The sequence below is a fragment of the Colletes latitarsis genome, chromosome 7, assembly GCF_051014445.1.
Source record: "Colletes latitarsis isolate SP2378_abdomen chromosome 7, iyColLati1, whole genome shotgun sequence".
Taxonomy (NCBI): Eukaryota; Metazoa; Arthropoda; class Insecta; order Hymenoptera; family Colletidae; genus Colletes; species Colletes latitarsis.
In genome coordinates this window covers 14,343,496-14,371,439 of record NC_135140.1, presented here as the reverse complement: position 1 = coordinate 14,371,439, position 27,944 = coordinate 14,343,496, and the positions used below count along the sequence as shown (strand labels likewise).

Here is a 27,944-nt window from a genome sequence, read left to right as displayed (position 1 = left end):
TCGCTGGTTAAATTCGTGAACGAGAAATCGAACCGGGCCGCGTTTCGTCGGACAATAACGAAAGAAACGCGCTGTCGTCGCGTTTGGTGACTCGCTGGTGTCCTGCGGGTGGGATCCTCGATCTAATTCGATCGATCGCTGGTGACGTCCAGGCTCCGTGGATCCCTGAGCTTTCGAGACTACAGACGAGGTGGGTACCGCGAAATTTACGCAATTCTAATTTGTCTTTCAAGATCATGCGCCTTTTTTTTACTGTAGAGACAGAGTGAAATTTAATTTAATTTTAAATTTCCTTTTAATTGTACTTCTCGTCAAGATAGTTGACAGAGTCTATCGAGTGTTTAATCGTTGGTATTTTATTAGAATTTTTACGGCAGGGAGGCTCGTCTTGTAAAAGTGAGTTTAATGTGTCGTTTGAAAGTATATTTTCTCTCATAATCACTGTTCGTTTCATTTTTGTAAAATTTTTTTAGATCTTGTTGTCATAGGATGCATTGTTTTCTTTCCTAATGGATGTATGAATCAATATTATTATTATTATTCGTTCTATGTTTCGAATTTACCTCCAGGTGGTCTTCGAGAAAGAGATAAATATGTAATTTACATACTTAATTTATAACAACGAGAATTAAATTTGATCCCATAATAGTAGTTCCGTTGTCGACTTTGTCTCTTCGCTTTCGTTTGCTTAGACACGATACGTAGTCTTTCGTTGCATGCATTTTAACCGAGAATCATTTTGGAAAAATTTAATTTAGATAGATCATGCGAATTTTAACTTGAACGTGAACTAATACAGTTATTGCGTTGTGATTCCAGTCGAAAGTGTTCAAAGTACCGTTCGGTTCACGGATCGAAAATGGTTAAAAATTCAGCGTCTCGCTCTTAATACAAAGTATCGCGATTATTGACCGACTGTTTTATGCGGAAGCTAACGTCTGTCGCCTGTTATTTATCATGCAAGACAACATTCGCTTCACGTACGAGTAAACATCAACTTTATTTGCACATAATTTACTTACACGATTCTAGGTGGATGTCTAAGCAAATTATTCTAACACTCTGTTAGAGTACGATAATGCAATCATCCAAAATATGCAACAAATTTTACAAATATCCCTGTTTCCCTACACTTTCACTTCACAAATCGATTACTACATTTACTGGTGGGATTTCCTTTAACTCCCGCGAGAGAACAAGCAACAATAAACATAATTAGAACTTCTCTACTGGAAAAATGCAAAGACTGCAATTACTTCATATTTGTTCGAACCCTACGTTTATCAGAATACGCACGAATCACTTAGGAATGGACAACGACGAATACTTCATTAATTTATAGTTTGTTTACAGTCGAATGCTTAAAAGTGTTCGCACGTTGCTTTCGGTAGCCGTGTACAACAACGGAATACTTTTATTCGGTTTCACCGTCGAATACGAAACACGTGCACAATCGTTTTGCAATTAACGCTAAATCAGAATTTACAAGTTGATCCCAAAAGTGTTCGACCATCATCAATTGATTTGACGTCAAAAGAACTTGTGTATGATAAATTATATCAATTTTGTTAAATCCTAATTAAATAATCTTGATACAGAGATAATTTTGCCTCCCTTTCTTTGTAACGAACGTTTACTGTGCCAAAAACAAATATAAATATCTAAACGAGGGGGTACAACAAGTCTAAATACACAAACGGCAATCTCACGACGAGAAATACAAGTTAGATTAATGACTCGACACAGAGTTCGCGTGATCTTAACATTAAGGAAACGCCTGTCACCCTTAATGCTGCTTACAAAGTAGATTCAAGAGTGATTTCTTACACTACGGTCAAGATGTAATCTTTTGTAGAAAAAATAGCAAAGAAAAATAAAACCACACAAAGAAAAGTACTCCGCTTTTGTCTCCATATTAGTTCGAGAGTCTCTACGGTAGCCGGAAGCGATCGAGAAAAAATATGGAACGAGCACGTAGCCATTGTAAAATTGTACGATGCCTCCGCCAACTAGTTTTCAATTATCAAGAAATTCTGCGTAGAGTTGTAAACGGCGTAATTTCGGCTCGTAAACAATGAAAACGACGGGCAAGATGGCGGCTCCCTGTTCGCTTGTTGGTCTATTAATCGAATTCAGAGTTCGAATTACGCCGGCCATGCCGGCTTTTACCACGATCGTTATCCGTTCCGTTAAGGTTTCCGCGATTATCGGAAGTTAATGCCCCGTTCGCACAACTCAATCTACATTCCACGCTCGGCGAACGACTCCGCGTTCGTCCATCGAATGGACCTTATCTGAAAACGGTAATTCCCAGAGACTAACAACGGCGACTTCCTTGTTGCCGCGATGTTACGCAGTTATCCGAGTAGCCGCGACGCGTCCCCGAACAAGAAGAGGCGGAAGCAAACGTAGAAGAAGAAGACCAAGAAGGAGGGTGCATCTTTCGAGTGGTTGGCGCGGGGCCCGGAGCTTTTGCTTCCTTACAACGGGCGCTCCTTCAGGAAATGCCCTTTTGTTTGTTTTTCGAAAAAGTACTCGACGAGATTGTCGCATTAAGCATCCAAGCTGGATTACCATAATCGGACCCCGATCATCTCAAACGAACAACATTCCATAGGGAAAACTATGGAATTATACTATTTGAATGGTTACTTTGGTCAGAATTTGGCGCGATGCAATTTTTGTTTTTGATGTTTTTAACATCGTCAGTGAGATTGAAAAATTTCAAATCGTTCTGGAAAAATTATTTTTGACTGCGGGGGTCGATTGCAAGCATTTTTGGTGAATAGACATACCCCCGAATTCCTACGCATTTTCGAGAAAAAAATTCCTTACTGAAAATACAATGTCTGACCCTGACTTTTCGATTCCCCTGAAATTTCGACGGAAATAAAAAATTTCAAATCGTTCTGGAAAAATTATATTTAGTTACAGGGGTTAATTACAATCATTTTTGGTCATTATACATACCCCCGAAATCCTACGCAATTTTGAGAAAAAAATTCATTACTGAAAATATAATTTCTGGCCAGAAATGCTTCCCTGAAATTTCATGCGTATCTTTAAAACGTTATAACTCTTGAACGGATTGAACGATTTTAATGTTTAAAAAAACAAACTACGCGCATTTTGATGGAGAATAAGTACAAATCGCAAAAATATTCGAAAAGTTGGTCCTTGACCCCGCAAAATGAGAAAAACCCCATAAAAATGGTCCAATTTTCAAACAGCCATAATTCGTACAATAGCGAATATATTTCAATGAAACTTTTTTCTGAAGTAGAGCTCATGAGTATCTACAAAAAAGTATTAGACAACTGTTCTGTAGGACGTCAAACAAAATTACTAAAAATGAAAAACGAATTTATAAGAAAAATCGACAGAGCCTAAATTTTTCGGTGGAAAAAAAAATTTCAAATCGTTTTAAAAAAATTATTTTTAACTAGGGGAGTAAATTACAATAATTTTTGGTGAATAGACATACCCCCGAATTCCTACTCATCTTCGAGAAAAAAAATTCATTACTGAAAGTATAATGCGTATCTTTAAAACATCATTTGTTTGGAGGATTTTAATGTTTAAAAATGCAAAACAAACAATTCTTTTTTATGTTTTTCATTTTTGCCTCTAATTTCTCAATCAACAAGTACCTCCCGTGGATCCCAAGCGAACATTAACGAGAGAAGACTGTTTTTTTCCCCTATTGAAAAATAGTCCGTTTCAACTAAATAAAGCTGGATTTCACGAGAGTGCAGGTTCACAACACAACATATGTAATATGTAAAATTTAATCCACGAGCAGAAATGATTTTCACGGTAACTGTTCCCAGCAGGAACCTTCGAAGGTTCAGTTTCTACCGTGGGCAATAACATTTTTGCCCCGGAAACCCAGTGATCTCTATTCCCGTAAATTAAATCTCGCGCTCGTTTCGGAATGTGGAATTTCGTGAACGATACAAAGCTGAAGATAAGGCTCGAGTAACAGTTCTAAAATGTATACGATCCGGTAATACGAGCCACTTTATGTCTCTGTCCCGTACTTTCGGTGGAAAACCGTTCTGGAGTACCTTCGTGTCGCAATGGCGTAAAATTCTAGTCAAATTTTGTCGATCGAAGTGAGATACGTTGTCCCCATTTTAGAGAAGTCGAAAGTACAGTATCGTAAATATACCAACCCTTGAATATTTAAAAAATTTGATCTTTCAGGAATAAATTATGCCACAATAGTACTTATATAGTACTCGAAGACGCGAGTCTAACAGATAAACAAAACACGTGGTATCAGCATTTCGAAAAGATGTTTCCCCAAATATCTTCGAAAATATCAAAACTTACAGAAAAATGTTTCCAACAAAACTTGTGCATTCTTCTATGCAGAATACGATTCCCAAATGAAAAATGTAAGTTTGCTACAAAATAAACAAGATGACCTTGAAGTAACCTTGAAAACGCCCACGCATTCGTTCCATTCTTCAAGTTTGTAACCCACGATATACTTTTGTACGTGTAAATTTTGAAACACCGGGACATTTGATCAAAAAAGGGGCTGCTACCCCTACGGTGGGGGGTTGCAAAGCATAGTTTAAACAGCTCCGTTTTCGTTATACTCTTTGCTTAACTCGTCGAGGCTGTCGCGGCAAGGACGCTCGCACAGCAGAGCGAGTCACGCTCGTTTTGCACTATTTGCGCGTCACAGAAAGTGCTCTCTAGTCTAACATTAATGACGTAGTTGTCTAACTTATCCGCGTGTTAGCGAAACCAGTTCGATACGCCTCGAGACGGATCGAATCGAACGTGCAACGATGATGGAGCCTCACGGACCGCCATTAAGCGATTCAAGGATGTTTTCTATAGTTAAGATCGCGAAACAGCAGTATACTTTGTACGCGTCGTATGATTGCACCCTAACTTTTATTAAAATCGATGGAGATGCGCGTCGATTGGACTCTCCAGAGTCAGACTTCATAAACAAACCGACGAAAGCGTCTAAGCATGTAATTTTCACAAATACATGGGTATCAGGATCTCGAGGATCGCGCTAATATCGAACTTCCTCGTCCCTTCCGACACGCTTTTAACGAAGTGGTGGCTGCCCGAACCATCCGTATGCAAATGCTGCTCGAAGCGCGGAAACATTAAAGCTAACAATTTTTCTGAACCGCCTAGCACGATTAACATTCCTCGTTAAGTACATTATGAGTCTCTGAATCGACTAACGTTCGACGTTTCCTTAAATTTTGACACCTTTAGCGATTTTCATTCTGTATTTGTCAAGTACAGGACACGTGAAAAACGTCAGTTTATTATTAACAAAATAGAAAACGAAATTCTGCAAAAATTGAAAGACCTTGTATAATTAGAGCAGTCATCTTCAATTGCACACATTTCTCAACTTTAATTTCATCGAGCATAAGATTCAGTTTGAAACCAGATGTCCAATTAAAATTTTAGATATTTTCATCGAACATTCGTTACCAAGTGCAAGGAAAATCTTCACAATCGTTCTATTATATATATTTTTCTAAATTTACAGTCTAAACTGACATAAACTCATGTTACTATTTTCCCCGTACCGTTAAGCATGAAAATCTAATACCGAGTATAAATGAACGGTGCCGTTAAGTATAAATGACTATGTAAAAAGTTCCCGTAATAAATGTATTAAATAAAAGGTGTATATCATTTATGTATCTGCAATTTTAGTTTCCGTAGCATTAACTTGTTATTTACTGTACTCGATGCATACAATGTGATATGCGTTCAGACGACGAAAGCGCCGATAGCTATTCATGCATTCTAAAATACGAGAATCTTTAGAAAAAAAAGAAAAAATTAAGCATACAAAAAATCAGGTTCTATTCATACGGACGTGTAGATTATATCATGCAACAGTGGCGCTTATAATTTATCCGATTGAAATGTAGATAATCGTTTGATTACCGTTCTCTTGGCCAAGCGCTAATTTTTGCATTTCCTATCATCTCTCTGCGACGCGTAAACAAACTCTAATGCACTTTTATTTACTGTGGCGTCACCTCCCGTACTTGCCACCAGAGGGCTACTCGACTCTCTCGCAAGCGCTCGATCCACTATTCAATATCTAAGGATATTGGGCCTACTAGGCTTGTCTTATTTATTTAATGAGTCCACTAGCAGGTCCAGGACGATCTATCTCACTTTCTCCACTAACAAAGCAACACCACACTACTAAATAGAAAACCAATCCCTTTGTATCGAGTTCCTCAACCTCCATAAATCATCTAATCCTGTTCAGTCCAAAGTTTATCGTAACAAATGTAAAATTGAATCCACGGATTAGGGATATCATCGAGACCAACGAAACACCGTCGATATGGGAACGTTAAAACCACTATGAGCGTAAATTAATAACAGAATGAAACGACAAAGAGTATCGATCGTTGAATGCAAGCTTTTCTAGCCTGTGCAATTTATCTATTTCGCAAGAAGCGACTTCGTCCGTTGGCGTTCGAGACGACAGTATAACGGTCCCATTTACATCGGGCCGCACGTAGATTAATGACTAATTGAAAACCCGTGTATACCAGTACTAGTTATGGGCTTTTGTGGTTCGCGACGGAGAACGTCCGCGATTTTTGGAATCTCCCATGAAAACTACAAAACGCCAAACATGGGCATCTCGAAGCTTCGCAAAGTTCGATTCCATTCAACGTTGCACGCGGACGGACGCTTCTATCGTCGATTTATAATACTGATCGTGAATAAACTAAACGCATCCTTCCTCCAAGAATAACTTCTTCGGTCGAAACTTCTAATAACCGACAGTTTCAATCAGAGGATCTATATAAAGTTCGAAATCGCTGATTCATTGAGCCAAGATTTCTCAAACCGGAGTCGACGAACACTCGAATGCAAAAATGCATATTGTGAAACAATAAAAATGTTTCCTCATCAAGAGGGATATTTAATTGCACTAAAAAATCCATGTTTCTTACATCGAAATTAAAATTTGCATACTCCTGTACAGGCTCTTTAATTCACTAGGAAAAGAAATCTTTGGCGACTTGAAATATAATTAAAAAATTTGTAACAAAACGTACGTACGTTTTAAAAATTTATATTCGATTTAAATAGTACCCTGCCTTTTAATTAAAATAATGTAGGCAAATAAATATGAGAGATGTATTATTACGATACAAATTTTTAAATATATAAATACATCTTGCTCTGAATAGTGATTAATAATACAGAAAAAAATCTGTAAAGAATTTTGGATAATTCTGCATTAGAGGCGTTAATGGATCGCAGTACCGGAAGATGAGACGATAGATTGGATCGTACGATGTTGCAATTTTAGTCACGTCGAAGAAACTGGCGTCGAAGAAAAAGCAAAAACGGGAAAATGGCCGTCGAGCAAAAATCGACACCGAGTTAATTAGATTTAACGTAAAATGAAGACGATACGCAACGGTGCAGAAAGTTGCATAGAAAAACGAAGACACACGATTACATAAGATTACGATCCAAACAGTTCCTGCGCGACGATCACGATCTTTATCACCGCTACTAATTGGTATTCCGATACTGGCAGAGACCGCGAACGTTATTCGAGCAGCGAGTGTGGCATGGGAAAATCGCGAAGAATTTGTCTGGTTCACTAGGCAATCGACACCTTCGTCGCATACCATATTTCTAAGCAGCTAGGGAACTGTTATTTTTACTGGACGTCGCCTGGTATATAATACGAAGCGCCAAAACATTTTATTAGACAGTCTAAACGGTACTGAAAAATCCTCAGTGTCGATTTATTTTAATAAAATTGTCACATTACGTAGAAAATATATATTTGCTAACTTCGATGAATCTATTGCAATTTTATTCGAACAATAAACGATAAATCGACAACCCAAAATTATAATTTATTCGACGCGAAATACAGCCTGTCCTGTAAATTAAATTCTAACTTTTAGTCGTGATCTCGATATTCTTATCAGAATAAAAAATACTGGTCCAACAACGTATTAAAAAATAATGTATAAAACTAACAAATCGTGTTTCCTGTAAATTATTGCTCTCGTTATGACGTTCTGAAACGTGAAAAACTTCAGACTGATAATGCTGTACTAAACATGTACCGATTAGAGGAACGTTTAATTAACCGAGCAATGGCATCTAACCAAAGAGAAACACGCGGAATATTTTCATTTTGCTCGTGCTGTATCTCTTAGAGAACCAGCATCCTACATCATACACGATATCTTCGGATTATTACTTAACACATTTCATTTTAAACGAAAACAAGTCGCGTTATTATTAGAAATAGTAAACGATCGGCACGAATATGAAAACGTCAAACGATCTATATTATAAAAAATACAGAAACGTGAAATTTAAGTATCGAAAGTTCATCGTGTATAAAAATTCAGAAACTTATGAAACGTGCTGGTAATAAAACGATTATTCGTGAAAAATATTATACGGTGTAACGAGAATTATCCGAGCAGATTCGAAAAAATTCCGAAAGCTTCCGTTTCGATATTATTCGACAAAGAAGTAACAAAGGGAGGGGGAACAAAAGCTCATTTCTATTTGCGGAGTCGATCGTCCGTGAGACGGTTAAATAATAGGCGACCGCGTGGCGGACAATTTTCGCACGCCTGTGGCCTGACAACGTATCTGACCGGTTTAAGATTTCACTTCCTAATGATTCTGAATACAAATCGGAACACCCTCCGTGCAAATGGACGATCTCTCTCGTTAGGGAGGAAGAACGAGGAGACGCGGAAACGTTTCGCGATTTTGTAAATTATCCGAGTCAATAGCCGGAAAACGAGAACCCGCTGCTGACTCACCCGAACGAACCAGCGATCGTTAAGCCGCTGAAAATGTCTACGCTAAAGCTGTATCGAGGAACATTTTGTCCATGTTCTACATTTATTGAAAAAGTCAATTATAGTCGGTAAAGATCAAAGAAAAACACTTGGTTTAAATAAAAATGTGCCTTGATTATCATTGTTCGAGTGATATTTGCATCCCAAGGTTTCGTCTTTAAATTAAATTGCAAGTTGTTCAACCATAGCCTGTTACCATACTCAATATTTATATTTTTATTCTCTATTTATATACAAGTCGAAGAATTTTTAGTTTACTACGGTGCAATAAAACGATCGATAATGATCAAAGAAAAATACTTGGTTTAAATAAAAATAGAGGGTGTATAAAAACGTTGTGCCTTCATTATCATTGTTCAGGTCATATTTGCATTCCAAGGTTTCGTCTTTAAATTAAATTGCAAGTTGTTCAACCATAGCCTGTTACCATACTCAATATTTATATTTTTCTTCTCTATTTATATACAAGTCGATGAATTTTTAGTTTACTACAATGCGATAAAACGATCGAATAAATAAAACTGGATGCACCCACGGATCGATCGAAGATAAATGACGAATTTAGAAAAAACGTATTTTCCATTGAAAGAAATTACACGCTTAACGAAGCTTTTAGAATAAACATACGAAACCGAGACTGGGTTAATCACTGCGCGTAATACAATTCGTAAATGTACCGTTGCTTGTTGGTCGCAGTGCAAGTTTTTAAAGAAATACGTCCATCTTTCTGCGGACGCTAACGGTACGCGTTCGAGCGTTTATTTCGTGCACGAAGAAAAGAAAAAGAAAAGAAAGTCATTCATAACGATTCGAATTAGGAACTAATCGAGCCTAAAATACTGTTTTTTGGCGGAACGGCTTATTTCCGTGAAATCCGTTTAATCGGTTCGTTAGATGCTAAATTCTTTCTTTCACGATTCGCTACGAGCTTCTTTCCACGGGATCGATTCATCTAAAATTTCTTTCTAATTCGAAACGTTATTAGAAATCGACCCTGTTCGCTAATCCGTCGAGCGTAGGCAGCCACGACCGCATAATTTCTGCGACAATTGAAACGTATCCGATCGCGAGGATGACGTAAACTGACGCGTGCATTTACTTCGAGCTCCTCGAAGCTCGATCGTTGATCCAGGATGTCTTTTATTTTATTGTACACGCATGGTTTAACTTTATCGATCGTTAAACGTTCCAATCCTAGTATTGGAACTTCGATAACAATTTGTAACGTTGATCAACTCGAATAATTTTTAACGGAGACGAATATAATAAATACATTATTCTCCTTCTAATACAGAAGGGTTAATTGTACTTTAAAACAATTTATAGCACAAATAGTGTCCACGTAAGAAGCTAACCGCCCCCACAATCGAACCACAACGTCTAGAGTATCTTTTTCTCACATAGAAATCCTTCTCTGGAATCCGGTAAGGTCTCGAAAGAGGTTAATTCGATTTTCGTAACGCGTGATCAGGCCCGAACTCTCGCCGCGTTTTGAGATTGCTGTATTATTATATCGACGAAATCGACGATCTTGTTACAGTTAGATACCGTGATTTTTCGAATGGGGATTCCTTACGGTACTTAAATTCGATACAAACAGTAATGCTTTACATTTCTTTAATAACATACTGCTCCCCGTAAATCGATCAGCTATTCGAATGATCGATACTTCGAAATCTTAGAATCGGACAAATTTTATTTAAAGCTTGCTTCTTTCAACTGACTTTTATCTAAAACTTGAAGACGAGAAAGACAATCAAAGAATCGAATCATTTCTAACAAAGAATTTAGATTTCGTTAAATTGACTATTATAGAAATCACGGTATTTACGATAATATAATTTAAATAACAATGGCTCAGTGTTATTTTTAAGAATGTGTTATCGTTGTATGTGTATAAGAGAACGCCAGGAACAAATTTAGTAGTAGGTTACTAACGTTGCTGAAGCACCGATTTAAGTATCGTTAATTTAAACGCCATCGAAGGTCGAGTGAGTCTTCTAGACTTTCTCATAATTGCACCGGCAGTCACGAAGGTCGGAACGACTACAGGTGGTTCTCGCGAGATCCCAATCATGTGAGTCAAGGTATTCCAACTCCACACAATGGCCTCTTCCTGCCATTATTACAGCCAGAGTCAGGATTCAGCGTTTCAAATATTCCGTCTAATTCTTTAACTGTAATACGATTGTTCCATTCGGTGTTCGATCGGTTCTCTGACGAAAGGATTCTACCTAAAAACTATATCCGGTAGATCGATGCAACTCTTTCTAAAGAATTTAATTCTATATAGATCATTGTCTCGTTTTTGGGTAAATTAATAATCAATACCTCTCTAATGTTCGCTGGATTACTACCGAATTGTCGATCGTTGTGGGGTCACCTCCCGAATTCACCACCAGAGGGCCACGCTCTGGTCTTTCTCGCAAGCGCACGATCGACTACCGAATATTCCCTTTCCTTTTCTACCTTCTTACGATCTTTCTCGCTTCCTCCACTGGCAAGAAGCAGCGTCACAAACTCATCGCTATGTATGGAGGTTCAGGAAACGCCAAGAGCCGAACAGCGTCTTCGAGCACACAACGCAACGGAAGGGAAGAGAATGACACGTGACGAAGGCGAGCTTTCAAACGCCTCATTGAAGAATCCTTATCCCACAAATGTTCCCTCCGTGCCGCGACTCGCGATTCTTGTCTCGTCTCTGGCGTCGCGAGACGGTGCCATTGTGGAGTCCCTGACAAGGCTGTCCCATAGAAACTGGCAAGCACATACACGCACACGGCATTTCATTTCGGCAAAATAACGGTGCACCGCGCCGCGCCGTGTTACGCCGGTGACGGGTTAAAAAAACGACCAGGAAAACGAGAGCGGATATACTGCAAAGAGAGACTGAAAAGTCTTTGGTCGTAAGAGGACGTCGAGCACCCGGATGCAAACATGGGAAACACGAAATCCTGACGGTGGGTCCGTGGACCACGCGACGCGTGTTACATTTTTCAATTCTGACTCGTCACTCGCGTTGATTAACGTCAATTATTCGAGAGATTTATAAGGATTTGTCCTTAATCGGAGATCACTTTTAAAATACCAACTGGCCCAAAGTTTTTAAGACTACGATTATAACCATACCGAACGGGGGTACTCGAGAGTTTTTAATCTTCGAATTATATTCGTTCGTACCGATTCCAAGAGCATCGATTTCCACCGTAAAACAGAGTTAAATTTAATTACGATAAAATACGGAGCAGGATCAAGTCGTTAGCAAGATACCGCTCCTTTACGAGTTCAAAAAAAAAAAGATTGTTTCCTTTTCCAGTTGCTTTATAACTTATTTAATTATGCAGGCATATCTGGATATGAGACGTTTTTCTTCCGAGTGCTTTGTTAATAGGGCGCTTTTCAATTATATTCACATTTGTTATTTACGACTCTCGATTACCTCTCAACGTTTTCGATGCTGAAACCGTAATAATACGTTCGGCAAAAAATTCCTATTCCACGGTTTTTATGAACCGCAATACTACTAAATGGAAATGAAATATTGCACGTAGTAAAATAAAACCAATGGCTGACAATGCAGGCACCTGTACGTGATCTGCTTTATCTTCGGGCGAAAAGGTAGTCAGTTTACTGACAATAGTCCGACCGTGGTAAAAAGGAATTCCACGTCGATAATAACGGAGTACCGTATCATAACCACCGGGTGTTTAATTATAACGATGGTGGACGAGTATGCAATCACGTCACTATTAATACAGACGAGATACACGAGTAGACCTTGCACCTTATGGATTTTCACAGCCCAATCTGACTGCTATACCGACGTGAAAATTCGGAGGTGATTTTAACGTCCTCTTCGCATATATGGCGGTCAGTGGAGAAACTATTCACTGAATCAGTATGGGCAAACAACTGTAGGTGTGCATAAATCCATGTGAGTTGACTATGGGAGGGATTGAAAAAAGGCAATCCAGTATTATCAGACGGCAGACCGGAGTACGAAGGAAACTGCCCCTCTACTTACGCACATTAATGCATAGTCACCTTGTATATGAGTTCTGAAGCTTCGTATAGCTTTGCGTATAGCATAGTTGATTCTAATGGTCCTCTAGAATAGTGAATGTATTTCATTCAATTTCTGTAGTAGAGCTCATGGATACCTACAAAAAAGTACTAAACAATATTTCCCTAGAGCGCCAAACGAATTTATTAAAAATCAAGAACGAATTTTTAAGAAAAATCGACAGGGAGTAGGTGTAGAAATTCGACGAAAATAAAAAATTTCAAATCGTTCTGAAAAAATTATTTTTGACTGCAGGGGTTGATTACAATCATTTTCGGTCGTTAGACATACCCCCGAATTCCTATGCACTTTCGAGAAAAAAATTCCTAATCGAAAATGTAATTTATGGTCAGAAATGGTTCCTCGAAATTTCGTGCGTATCTTTAAAACGTCATAACATCTGAACGAATTGACGGATTTTAATGTTTAAAAAAGCAAACTACGCGTATTTTGATGGAGAATATGTACAAATCGCAAAAATATTCGAAAAGTTGATCCTTGACCCCGTAAACCGAGCGAAACCCAATAAAAATGGTCCAATTTTCAAACAGCCATAACTCCTACAATTGTGAATATATTTCAATGAAACCTTTTTCTGAAGTAGGGTTCATGGGTACCTACAAAAAAGTATTAGACAACTTTCCTGTAGGGCGTCAAACAAAATTATGAAAGTTGAAAATCGAATTTTTAAGAAAAATCGACAAGGGGGTCGTGCCTAAATTTTTCGATGGAAAAAAAAAATTTCAAATCGTTCTGGAAAAATTATTTTCGTTTACAGGGATCGATTACAATAATTTTTGGTGAATAGACTTACCCTCCAAATCCTAACCACTTACGAGAACAAAATTCGAGTAGATGTAAGAATTTTCGACGAAATTAAAAAATTTCAAATCGTTCTAAAAAAATTATTTTTGACTGCAGGGGTCGATCACAATAATTTTTGGTGAACAGACATACTCCCGAATTCCTACGCATTTTCGAGAAAAAAATTCCTTACCGAAAATACAATGTCTGATTCTCCTTTTCATGCGTATGTTTAAAAAAACATAACTTCCGAATGGATTGGACGATTTTACTGTTTCGAAATGCAAACAACGCGTATTTTAGTAAATATCTAAAAATCCTAAGGATGTTCGAAAAGTTGTCCCTCAAACCTCAACCTATTTTCTTAATTATCGACTGTTTTATTTTCCGTTCTAGTACCATCTATAACCAAACTCATACTAATTAAGAATCCTCCACGTGTAAATAAATCTTGTAAAATTTGATTGCAAAATGCTTGATTCACAAATGATTGCTCAAAAAACTTTAAAAAGACGCACTTTAAAGGACGAACCGTTTGACAGCTGAGATCCGAACAACCCCTCGCTATCAGCTATTTCCCCCCTAGACCTCTAACTAGCTCGCGACTCATTTTCCTTTTCATCCTACGCGCGACCTTCTGCAAGGTCCCCGCACAGAAGTTCGCGGGTAGGAATGCACGACTGCATGACTGGACGATTTTATAACCCGGTTTCAATTACCATTCCTGGTGCGCTGCGGTTGCGCCAACAGAAGAAAACTTGACGCGCGGAATGTACGCGAACCGTCTAGGTAAATGCCGGCCGTAGTTTGTCCCCAGTCCCATCCCTGCCTCCCCTTCTCGAACCACCCACCCGTCTCACGCGTGATCCTCATTTTCTCCTTTTTGTTTATGCTGCCACACCGGGGCCGTGATTTATTCGACGTCGCTGGACGGGGAATGGCCCCCGCTGGTGACGCGGGCTGAGGCGGGGAGGGTTTGATAGTGGCATCGAGGGTTCCCGAGAAAACGAGTTATCTTTAAGGAGGTTCTCCGGAGCCCGATGAGCCCGCAATTTGTTTCGGCCCGTTTCCCGACGATACACTGCCCGAAATAACGATACGTTCATCTTATCAACATCAGATTCACCGTACAATTATAATATAAATTATTTTTCATTTTATTTATTATAATTTGTAAGCATTAATTTGTATTTTGCACGCCTATTACATCGCTCTCTCTTCTCTCTTTCAGCCCCTTTCGGTATTCGCTCGACAAGAAATTGCAGCTAAATTTAAAAACAAATGCCACTCTTTTTGCCAGCACTGTACGGCCTACCTGTTAGGTGGAATCGCGTTTTGCGGACAAAAACGTAAACGCGGTTTTGTTTTTATTTTCCAGCCGCCATGAGGACGTCGCTGGCGTTGCTGATTTCCGTGGTGGCGACCGCGACGGCGATGCCACCACGAGACACCCCGAACGCTCGATTGTTCCCGCGGAACAGGGACGCGATCGCAGTTTCCACGGAAACCGACGATGTCACTGCCAAGGACGCGACGAATCGCCCGACAAAAAGGCAATACGAGAAGAACGACGGCGGAACGAAAGATCGTAGAGCCACGATCCCGCCGGTGACCTCGATTCCGAGCCAGGATAATCGACCGGGGAGCAAAGAGGACGAGAGCAAGGACAAATCGGCGAAGAAGAGTCGAAAGCACAAAGCCATCTTCGTCAACTATCCGATCGTGCCTCAGCTGACGTACCCAAACGTGCCGTACGACGTCGATTACAACGGTTTCGACGCCGACGATAGGAGCAGGTACCAGGAGAGCAACATCATCTACATTCGGTTGCCACCCACGCAGTACATGTTCGTACCGGGCTTGGACTACGTTTCGCGACCCTCCACCTACTCCACCTCGAAGATCCATCAACAGATACCGTTCACCAGGCCCAAGCCAGTCTATCAGCAACCCGTTAATCCTTTCATCAAGCTGCCCATTGATTTCGTGAGCAACGGTAAACCGACGTCGGTCTATCAATGGCAGAAGAAACCGAGCAAGAAACCCACCGACAGCCCCATCACCAATCTGGACAGTCTGTCGGCGGAGTTCGTGAGCAACGGCAAACCGACGTCGATCTATCAGTGGCAGAGCAATCTGAAGCCGATCAAACGACCCGACGATCTGGTCCACAAGCTGGACAAGGGGCCGTACAGTTTCAACGGGAAACCGACCAACTTCTTCCTCCTGAAACCCGACGGAACGTCCTCGAAGCATCAACCTTTCCGCTACCCGGACTACCAGCAGGATAATTCCTACTATTGAAGACTTCATCGAGATCCTAGAAATTGATGGTTCGATCGCGAGAGAGTGGTTCGAGTGTAAAAGGACGCTCAAGGAATCGAGTTTGTAGATATTGTGGGGTCTGCGAATGAGATGGAAATGGTGAGGACTTGTTAACGAATAAATCTCAGGCGCCATGACATTGAATAGTCGAGCGCTTGCGAGAGGGACAAGAGCGTGGCCCTCTGGCGGCGAGTACCGGAGGCGATGGACCCCACAATATCGTAGTTCGTACGTTGAAACTTATTTACGATAGAGAAGCTACGTCGATTTGTAATCGGGACGATTGTTTCGAAAGTCGATTATGGTAATCGATGTTTTATCTAGCAATTTTTTAATGGCGATTACGATCGCCCAACCGAACGGATCTGCCATAGAATCGATACGTTTCGTTGCAGAAATATTTACGGAGGGATTCGTTGAAACGATTTTGAATTTATGTCGTGAAACCTACAGAAACCAAAGCAACCGACCATGAAATTTATAGTTATCGAAGTTTGAATTTTTCCCCCCCCGTTGGCATGAATTTATCGCGTTTAGAGCATATCGTTACACCCAATTCGAGTGCTCGACCGTCGGGCAGATGTGGTAATTAGTTTTTTAATTGTGGAGCTACTTTATACAGGGTGGTCCACGCGATATGTACAACTTTATAAATTTCCAAAATATTCATGAAAAAATGTTGCGTACTAAGGTTGCTTAGTTTCAAGGTGTACGCTATGTAGTAGATTAATTTTTTTTTAATGGAATACTATATTTTTTATACCAAAATATAGAAGAATGCTGAGTAAAAAATACTACATAGTGTACGCATTGAAACATATTTTGGAAGTTACAGAGGTGCACATGTTGCGTGGACAGCCCAGTACATAGTATCGATATTTATATGCCTATTTATACGTCAATTAATTAGGCGTTGCCTAATATAATCGTATACTTATAAATCTAACCGTTAATTTACGTACGAGTACGAATTATAACGAGTAATACGATAATTAGAATGCAAATTTTACTCGTATGCGCTAATGAGAAAAATAGCATACGCAAACTGTAATACGGCTACATAATAATATATAATAATATTAATATTTTACTCTTTTACATTCGCATACGAACGCGTACAATTTGCAGTCTAACGACTATTTGCTCAAGGAGTTAGCGTAACGCGATATTTAATATTTTTTTACAATGGCTGGAGAACCACGATTGCGAAACGGGTAGTATTATTACAACGTCTTGTACGTAATCATATATTTATTTACAAATCGAAGTCATACGTTTGTATATTGTTTCCTTGTCAACGCGACAACCGTTGAGAATTTACTGCTTTATATCTTGTAAATATGTGATAGATACAGAAAAAAAAAAGAAAAAAATATCGAATCGACCCTTACCTTCTTTCTTTCCACCCCCGCGAGAGCAAAACCTTCGTACATTTCTCGAATCCTTACCGTTCCTAGCCTGGCTACGTCGATAAGAAGACGTGTTTCATATGTTTCCCCCTCTCACGTAACACAAATATTGACTTGGGACGCGAGTCTGCTCGGGATTATATCCTGTCTGGTCGCGGGCACACTCCGGCGATCTATGCTACTTACTCAAAGAGATTCAATTCAAAGATCATGATAATACCGTCCCCGTCGTCTCCAGGAAACCGACTTAAAGTGAAATTTCGATTCAAGCTCGCGTATTCGCTTGCAGGACCTTCTCGAATAAATGTTTGATCCTCCGCCGCGAGGATCAAATTGAATACGCAAACAAATCTCTCGGTGACCGTAGCAGAGAAAACTCGACAGATGGACGAAATTATTTTTACGAGGAAACTAGTCTCTTCGAATTCAGTTTAAAACGAAAAAGGCTATTTCAGATTCTTGGAAATTCTTTTTGCTTGGAATTTGACTCAATGTTTGTTATATTAAATTTAATTCAAACGAACGTTTCAAAAAGATAGGAAAACAGCAAACACATAAACCAAACTATCTGCTTCAAAGGGAGTACTCTAGTCTAGAGTTTGGTCCTTTTAAGGATTTTTTTACAAGAAAAGTATAAGTCTCTTAATTTCGAAATTTTGCATACTTATTTATATATGCTTTACGAATGTTCGCAATTTTTTTCAAGCGAAAATAATCAAAACTGACTAAATTGTCATTGAACAAGGTTCCTTTAAAAAAAAGTGTCCTACTGGCTGACACGATTCCGATCATTCTGCTCATCTGTAATGAAAAAATCAAAAGGATTCTCGATTAGTATGATTGTGGTTATAGTGTGCACAAAAAATTATAAAAAAAAAGGAATATTCCTTGTTTTTTTTTGCCAAATATGAAAGAAAGGCCGGTTTCTTAAACGTTTCATTATGTATTCTCGGTATTAGAATCGAAGGAACAAAACGATCTCGTTAATTTCTTTGGCGACACGTAGCAGGTAATATATACATATACAAAGTACTATAAATACTTTTATTCGCTACACTGAATGCCATGGTTCGATACAATTGAGCTTCTTCCTATAACATGTATATATATATGTATATATATATATTTATTTATATATAAGAATATAAAAAATGTTTGTTCCTTTCGCGCTCTGCAATTTAGTCATAAAAAACCCAGTAAAAATCCTTGCGCGGCAATACGTAGAAAAGGCATGTACATCCTGTCGTGAAGTATACAAAGTGTCCTACTGGAAACAGATCATTTTAATGTTTTCGCCATTTTAAATAGTCGAAAGAATACGCAGGTATCCCTCGTTAGTTTTTTTGACAAATTTTCTGCCCAAATTACGAATAAATAAATGTTAGATTCATTCCGTAAAGTAGCTTTTACCGAAAAGTTCATTCTTAAAATTCTGCTATTTGAAAACTGATTGTTTCATTTAATATAATATTCAGAAGTCAATTATTTTGTGAATTTACGGTATTTTAGATCCTCGTGATTGTATAATTTGTCCACAGAAGACACTGAGCAGCGTCTAGCGTTTATTTATACAAGTAAAAACTAAATTGAAAGCGTATATAATGGCTCACAGCGATGTTAGTAAGTGTTTTATTCATTTCGAGCGCTACTTTAATCTTCCAACATAATTTGTGTAAGTGTAGCTTTTATTCTAATAAAAACAGTTATTAGAATCAGAAGCGAATCAGTTAGTCTGACCATTAAAAGTATAAATCTCTTTCCAATAGCCACGCCTTCCTGAATTTGCAGGAAGGAGATTACACCGTAACTGATCAGATCAAGTAACTAAGCATTCGAAGCAAGTAGCTCCGTCTTTAAGCACCGAAAGCAAAGTATCGAATATTTTCGTTTGTTTAAAATAACAATCCAGGAAAGGGAATAAGAATTCCTTCAATTATTTAAAACAGCGAAGGCATTGAGACGGTCTGTTTCCAAGACACCGTGCGTTGTCCAGTCTTTCTTAAGAATTGGCTCGCGAACGATCGCTTCCAGAGGACACAGAGAGCATTACTCCTCCACTGTCGACCGGCGCCAACTCACGTCTCTCAGCAAGCACACGGCGAAACGACGCTGACGCCGTGTCGATAGAAAAAGTATCTGTTGAACTTATAAAAATATATTGTACAAGTTAAATTGTGGCAACGGGAAACGACGATCGGGTCGTGACGTTAACAACGCCGCCGATAAATCGTTTCCATTCGCGGATCTAACCGAGTATCGCGCGAGAACTCGGGGGCCCCAGGCGTCGCGGAATACCCTTAAACTATCCTAATTTAAGTTCGCCCTTTCCGTGGAAAGTTCCGACAACCTAAACTAACCTCCTAACAACTGTAACGAAAGTGGAACGGCTTTGCAGGATACACGTAACTTCGAGTAAGGACGATTTTTATCGAAAGATCATAGTCTCTGTCTTTCTCTCTCCCTCTCTCTATCTCTCTTTCCGTGGTTCTCGAAAATTCCATTGTCGTCTTACGAAACGACGGCCCCTGTTCTTGTCTAACCGTGGTGATTGCGCGACTACTTAGGCTAACAAGCTCACGGGCCGTTAACACGTAACGTGATTACACACATGCGAGCACGGGCACGAGGATTAAGGTAATAAAGGGTGATAGTAGACAGGTTTGCGACTCTTCTCCATTACGTAGAACGCCTTGGGCTTGCCGTTTCCGGGGAAGTTCTTGTGGATGCTCGTGGAACCGGACTTGCTGGCGATCGGCGCGTAGTACGACATAGCTGCCTTCTTCCGGTGTTTCTTCACCTTTGCCGCGTTCCTCGAGCCGTGAAGCTCGTTCGTCAGGTGGATCCTGTGCATACCGGAATCGTTCAGCCTGTACGTTTTGTTCCCGTTGCTATTGTTCTTCTTCGATTCGGTCTTCTTGTCCTCGTGATCGGGATAGCTCAGCCTCTTGTCGTTGTTCCTCACGTGTTTACCGGTACTAGTCTTCTGACGTAGGAGAATCTTGTTATTCTTTGCGCTGTAATATTTCTTCTCTTGAGGCTCGTGGGCGATCTTCAAATTCTCCGGGCGATCCTCCTCGAAGTCCTTCAACAGCGTGCCTTGGTACTTCTTCGCGTCCTCGAGCTTCTTCTTGGCCAGGTCCAGCTTCATCTGCGTCTGCAGCCTCTTCTTCTCGGTGATCTTCTTCACCACTGGCAAGTTCCAATGATAGATCTTCGCCGGTTTACCGTTCCCCTGAAATCCCATGGGAAAGTTCGACTCGCTCTTGGTCAGTTTTTCGTCCTTCACGGACTTGTGCGGTTTCGTGATCGTGTAATACGGCGGACTCGCCGGAAGCTTCACTATGTAAACGTGACTGTCCCGGTGCCCGTGGCGACGGCTGTAGGGCTGATGGATCCGCGTCTGAGAATTCAAACCCGGCGGCTCCGGGCCGGCCAAACGTTTCTTGTGATGACCGTCCGGTATCTGAAGCGGCGATAAACCGAGGCGATTCAAGATGGCCGCGTTGCTCGTATGAACCGTTTCGTAGTTGGACATCGCGTCCTCCTTTGCGATCGTAACGACAGCGCCGAACAGCAACACCAACGCGCTGTTCAGTAACCTGAAACGAAAAGAATTACGCTAATTTTACGTCCAGAAAACTGCAAACTTACGGAAGGGTAGAATTTTTCGCGAAATAATACGTTTTCACGAAAGGGTTTCAAAGTTTTAAGTATTCTAATTTCGAACTCTTGCTACTTTCCGTACTGGCCACCAGAGGGCCACGCTTTCGTCTCTCTCGCAAGCGCTCGACCAACTACCCAAGACAGGCCCTGCTAAGAAACCTTTTCTGCTTTTCTACGATCTTTCTCGCTTCCTCCACCACCAGAGAGGCAACGCTACACTCTCCTCTGGACAAATAGAATGTGTTTGCAGACTCTCTGGCGTCAGCTTAGGAAACGATCCATCACGTCTGGCAAGCCACACACGCGATCCAAAAAAAGAAACAATCTAACTATGACCTCGTCAGCTTGCGCTTCTTTGAGTGGATAGGAGAGGACAGAAACTAGTCTCTGGAGCCACCCTGACTGATCGTAAACCAGAACGTTCGAAGGAAATGGGAAGAAAAAGAAATATCATTGACTCGTAAAAGCGATGAGTACGCTCAACGAGACGTAGTTTAAATTTTACGAGCGTAAAATGGACAAACATCGCGAATAGAGTGGACACCAACCACCAAGGGTGGCGCGATGTTTCGAACTGTTCCGAAACCACCTCCGCTTATCGCTTAAATGGCAAGACGAACGATAAATCACCTTTTCCTCTTAATTACTCAGTACACAGAGGAGGCAGTCTTCGCTAATTATTCCCTCGTCGTTCTACTCTTTTTCCTATGGCGACGCCTCGTGCATAATGCCGCGAAACGTGCGTTCCATTCCATTAACAGCGTCGGCATGTTTCACTGGCACGTTAATTTCCAAGTTCGACGAAGAAAATAAAGAAACGAGAGATTCGCCGAGGCGAACGATTCACTTGACGCCCGTGAAACTGGAATACAGGTAGACACAAATCTAAGTATCGCCATTACGTCGACGGGACTAAATGGGACATGATATTTACACTTCGAACGCGCGACGAACAACCTGCAATTTTCTTGTTATTGCTTCACCCGTCCCCGCGACGAGCCACCGTATATTATTTAATATAACATCGACGCGTCTTTTAACGAATCGAGAGACGAGTTTCGATAAACTTGCTCCCCGCTATCGATGATGGACGAGGGAACATAACAGAAGCTCCTTCTTGGATTAGATTACGACATTATTACGAAACCGTGCACGAGTACCGTCGATGCATCGCGTACGAAATATGGCGGGAACGAATAATTAAATGTTCTTCTTTGCGCGTAGCCGTGTTCGAAAGACAGACGAGTTAGTCGATGACCAGCGGTTCTGGGATATCCGTCACGCAATGCACATAAATTAATGCGCCGACCGGGCGTCTCCCTCGTTGCAAAATTATTCCTCCATCCATCCATCCAGTCTCTTCGCGTGGTCGTGCGGGACCGACGTGCGTGTCTGACGTTAAAATAAGAAGAAAAATTACGGGGTTCGAGACGGGGACTGAAAACGACTGTCAAGAGTAAGAGTAATATTACTTTGACGAGTATTCATCCTATACGGTTCAAGTGTTTAATATAAATACAGTAGAAATACCATTATTCAAATTAACTGGTAGACACGTTATTCTATCTTTCGGATAAAATAAGGGAAATTAATAAATAACGTTACCAAACTCGTTAATTGGCTCTAATTAAAGAGAAATGTTTATCTCGGGCCTAATCGTGTTCCCTCGAGTTTCAAGACGATAAAGCCACGAACAGAAAGAAAAGAAAAAAGAAAATGATGTCATTGTTCCAAAAATTCTCCGACGTCTATGGTCCGGAGAGTTCAGTAACCGGAATCGTGAGACTCAACGAACAACCTCTGTAAGCCTGCTTTAAATGTCAACGACGGCGAACGCTGCACGCCATAAACAGAAGAACAACATCCTTCTATGCGAGCAGATAACTAACAGTAACTGGACATAAACGTCCGACGACTACCTATCGACAACCATACTCGACGCGCATCGACGCCCGTAACCTCTCGCAAAAAAGAGGTTCTAGGATTACAATTCCGGTTGGCCGAAGGAAGAATAAGATGGCCGTGAGCCGATCGGTAGTCCATTACGGCTGGATGTATTCGTCGAAGGCGCACGATTGGCAGGTTGGAGGAACGCGGAAGAAGGCTCGTACGCCGTGGAGAAGAGAGCGAGAACCGACCAGGAGAAGGAAGATGAAAACGAGGGGACGAGAGAAAAGAAGAGGAGGAACCGTAGTAGGTGGAAAGACGGAGTAACAGGCGAGAGTACCGAAGCACGTGCGTGTGCGTACGAGTATGCGTGAGAAAAGACTGACGCTTGAAAAGGCATCAGCAACAGCACTGTCCGGAGGGACACCGGGGCTACGTAGCGTCGTCGCACCGATGGAATGAAAGATGAAAAGGAATACCAACGCTGGCGTCTTGCGGTGAACCGAAATTAATCTACATGATCATCGGATGCATCAACGTTTGCACGCTACCCCGCTTTAGGTCCTTGGTTTAACACTAAACCTACCCGCGACAGGTCAAACGATCGTTTTTTTAAATTTCGTTTAGAATTTCTGACATACGACTTTTCTTATAACAGTATAGGTGAAATGAATTTTTCAATATTCGCTTCTATTCTTATTGTTCGTTTACTGAGAAAAATATGTAGTCGTAGATGTTGTTCTTCTTCAGTTTCCACTGACTTAGAGAGTCTAACTATACTAGTGTTATATCTAAAATTAAGCCACTGTAAAACTTCCATCTTGAAATGGTTTTTGGTTTTTTACGACTCTCTCGCACACGACTGACGTAGCATTTAATATTTATTACGAGCACGTACGGTCAACGATCTTGACAAGGCCGTAGTGAGAGTTCATTGACCTCGCGACGTAAACAAACGCTTTGAACCCTTATATCTCCGGAACTAGCCACCGCGTCGACTCGAAACTGAAATCTCTATATCTCCGGAACTAATTGAGCTATCGACTTGTTCGACCACTCCTCTTAAAGGGCATTTCATCCCCTAACCAATACATGTAACGACTATTATAATTTATACTGTCTTCTATGTTTATTTTTAAATTTACTTTGACACTGTGCACCCAAATAAGTCTCAGCGATTCCTATTGATTATGAATATATTCTTATTGATCCCCGTTTTCAAGACTTCCAACAGGTTCGAGGCATGCGGAGGCTTCGGAATCAGATCCCGAAGGGGTTCGAATTTTCCGTCATTTTACAGATTCGAATCGATTCGTAGCGTTCCGAGTCCCCCATCGCGAGTAGTTAACGGGATCACGCGACACATCGAGTTTCCTTATCGTTCCAGGGATATCGGTCTAGGTTGGGATACAAGCAGAAAATGATCGCGTCAAGCTGTTAAATTGCCTCGAATGAGTCACGCCGAGATCCTTAACCGCGAGGCCTGGGTGGCGAGTTGCCCTCCTCTGGCAGTCGAATGTTAACTCGACCAAGACAGAAATTACAGGCTTTGCGGGTCATTACAACCCCGCGGCAACCACCGGACGTCTGGTCGAACCTGCCTCCGTTCCTCTTTCCCCTCGGGTTTGCAAGGCGTTTTCGCCTCGCGGTGAAACGAACCACTGAACTGACGTGTTATTCTCTCGTTTAAGCGTTCACGTGATCGTGACCAATTTGTTCGAAAATATGGTCCGAAGAACCGCGACGCCCAGCGTACATACGTACGATGGGTTGCAGTCTGGACAGAGCAGGCGCGTTATTGAATCAATCAGCGTTTCTAGATCGACGCGTTAAATTTCTATTCGGTAATAACCGGTGTATAATCCGTTGGGGGTCACGACGGAGATACTTAACGGAGCAGGTAGTTCGCGGAACGAGTCGATGCGCCGGTAATTACGTAGTAAATTACCACGGTGCGTAACAAGTACACCGAAACAATCTGCGTTAGTGCTACTAATGACTCGAGCTTTCATCCTCCTTGATGCATATGTTATGGTTGAGGGTAGCGTTGGTTGACCAAACTTCTATTAGCCCCAAGTCGCTAGAAGACTCGACAGATATCGTACCAATGGTGTACCAATTATTCCCATACGCCATTCGTCTCTATTCTTATTAATATAATAAACAATTTTTTGAACGTATTAGAATAACAAACTTGAATAGCTTTGCAGGAATAACATTTGAATTTTGTACAAAATTTAGTAAAATCAATGTACAGACGACTGAAATATGTCGAAAATGTATTTGACTTGCTGTATGTAATATCAATAGAAACAATTTATGTAAAGTATCCTCTTTAAAAAAAATAAAATGTGGTAGACTGTTTGCTGTACATTTTAACTAGTTTAGTCATATCCGCCGATCTTCGCAACGCTGGGTCAGGGCAATCTCTAACTTGGGGTCAATAAATACTCCCACCGCGCACGTCGTTTGTAATATTAGCTTATGACGTTCGTTAAAAATGCATACAGCAAGGAATATAGCAATTTGAACCACTTTTAAGCCGGAACGTGGGCGTTTCGATACGTCCAAATCTGTTTTTTATTTTAAAATTTATGTCATACATACTCAATAAATAAAATATACTTTTCCATTTCAAACTAATAAACAAAAAAAGTAACTTGACAGGGATTCGAACTCACAACCAAAAGCTTCATAGTCAATCGTTCTACTCGACCATATACCCCTACCTAAACTGAACTTAAATAATTCTTTTATTTTACGCATACCAAACTTGAAAAAAATGTCGAAAACGAAGGCTCGTTAGGAAGAAACCTATCAGGGGTTTTTTGGTACTATATACTATAATTTGCACCTACTATCGTTTCGAAAGCAACGTTCACGACTGTCCCCTTGTGTGAGCGTTGGGGTACGTTAATCCTGAGGTGGTCGTCATTCCGTGGACCCGACGTAGGATTAAACCGTGGCAGGACACGAGAGCAACCGTGAGTTTGTTCACCCTAGTGATCCAAGGAAGCAGGGGGCTATAGTCGGCGCGAAGACTGTAGCTCCGTGTCCGCGCTAGAATCGAGCGTGCAACTTTTGTGTCGTCGGAGCTCGTGCGAACGCCACACGTGCCCCGTGCGTGTCGTGGCGTGTACGATTACGCGTGTCAGAGAGGCCGGGGAGCCCGTTGCGTGTGCACCACGTCCCAACAGGAAACGCAGAAAACCACTCGTTCGCCTAACAGGAGCTTGGGCCCGCAATCCCAACCAGAATCCGAAACGATTTTAAACGCAGCCTGTCCCGTGTAATTGTATCAACTGTCCGGGGAACATTTCCAACTTGAACGTTCTGATTTCAATCGGACTTTGTCGGAATCTATCCTCCTTTTTCCCCCTTTACCTCCTATCTATTAACTTCTCCTAGACATGTTTTTTTCCTATTTCTATATACGTTTAAGTATTCGTTGTTAAATTATTGTATCTGTTTGTATACAGGGTGTTCGGCCACCCCTGGGAAAAATTTTAATAGAGGATTCTAGAGGCCAAAATAAGACGAAAATCAAGAATATTAATTTGTTGATAGAGGCTTCGTTAAAAAGTTATTAACAATTAAATTAAAAAATTTCACATCGTTCTGGAAAAATTATTTTTGGTTGCAGGTGTCGATTATAAGCATTTTTGGTGAATAGACATATCCCTGAAATTCTACCCACTTTCGAGAAAAAAATTCGAGTAGATACAGAAATTTTTAGACGAAATTAAAAAATTTCAAATCATACTAAAAAAATTATATTTAGTTACAGGGGTTAATTACAATCATTTTTGGTCATTGCACATACCCTCGAAATTCTACCCACTTTCGAGAAAAAAATTCGAGTAAGTGCTGAAAGTTTTGGGTGAAAAAAAAGACTTTCGAATCGTCTTGGAAAAATTATTTTTAGTTGCAGGGATCAGTTGCAAGCATTTTTGGTCAACATACATACCCCCGAAATCCTACTCAGTTTCGAGAAAAAAATTCCTTACCGAAAATATAATTTCTGGCCAGAAATGCATCCTCGAAATTTCGTGCGTATTTTTAAAACGTCATAACTTCTGAACGCATTGACGGATTTTAATGTTTAAAAAAGTAAACTACGCATATTTTGGTAGAGAATATGTAGAAATCGCAAAAATGTTCGAAAAGTTGGTCCTTGACCCCGCAAAATGAGAAAAACCCCATAAAAATGGTCCAATTTTCAAACAGCCATAATTCCTACAATTGTGAATATATCTCAATGAAACTTTTTTTCTGAAGTAGAGCTCATGGGTACCTACAAAAAAGTATTAGACAACTTTTCTGTAGGGCGTCAAACAAAATTATGAAAGTTGAAAATCGAATTTTTAAGAAAAATCGACAAGGTACGTGCCTAAATTTTTCGACGGAAATGAAAAATTTCAAATCATACTAAAAAAATTATATTTAGTTACAGGGGTTAATTACAATCATTTTTGGTCATTGCACATACCCTCGAAATTCTACCCATTTTCGAGAAAAAAATTCGAGTAAGTGCTGAAAGTTTTGGGTGAAAAAAAAGACTTTCGAATCGTCTTGGAAAAATTATTTTTAGTTGCAGGGATCAGTTGCAAGCATTTTTGGTCAACATACATACCCCCGAAATCCTACTCAGTTTCGAGAAAAAAATTCCTTACCGAAAATATAATTTCTGGCCAGAAATGCATCCTCGAAATTTCGTGCGTATTTTTAAAACGTCATAACTTCTGAACGCATTGACGGATTTTAATGTTTAAAAAAGCAAACTACGTATATTTTGGTGGAGAATATGTACAAATCGCAAAAATGTTCGAAAAGTTGGTCCTTGACCCCGCAAAATGAGAAAAACCCCATAAAAATGGTCCAATTTTCAAACAGCCATAATTCCTACAATTGTGAATATATTTC

At 40.3% G+C, this 27,944-nt stretch overlaps 2 protein-coding genes across 2 annotated transcripts in view; one reads left to right on the top strand and one right to left on the bottom strand.

The window, feature by feature from the left end:
- The first annotated feature begins 30 nt into the window (after positions 1–30).
- LOC143343410 (uncharacterized) lies at positions 31–17,344 on the top strand. The gene is made up of 2 exons (XM_076768300.1): positions 31–190; positions 15,116–17,344. Exon 2 carries the CDS (start codon positions 15,121–15,123, stop codon positions 16,039–16,041), a length of 921 nt encoding a protein of 306 aa, XP_076624415.1. The 5' UTR covers positions 31–190; positions 15,116–15,120; the 3' UTR covers positions 16,042–17,344.
- Positions 17,345–18,518: 1,174 nt separating this feature from the next.
- LOC143343209 (uncharacterized) overlaps positions 18,519–27,944 on the bottom strand; it is a 38,606-nt gene continuing 29,180 nt past the window's right edge. The window contains exon 2 of the mRNA XM_076767855.1: positions 18,519–21,070. Within this exon, the coding sequence (XP_076623970.1) occupies positions 20,101–21,070 (970 nt within the window). The 3' untranslated portion in view covers positions 18,519–20,100. The remainder of the gene's footprint in view (positions 21,071–27,944) is intronic.

Coding starts and splice junctions, on each gene's coding strand:
- LOC143343410 (XM_076768300.1), top strand. CDS start 15,121: ATGAGGACGTCGCTGGCGTTGCTGATTTCCGTGGTGGCGACCGCGACG.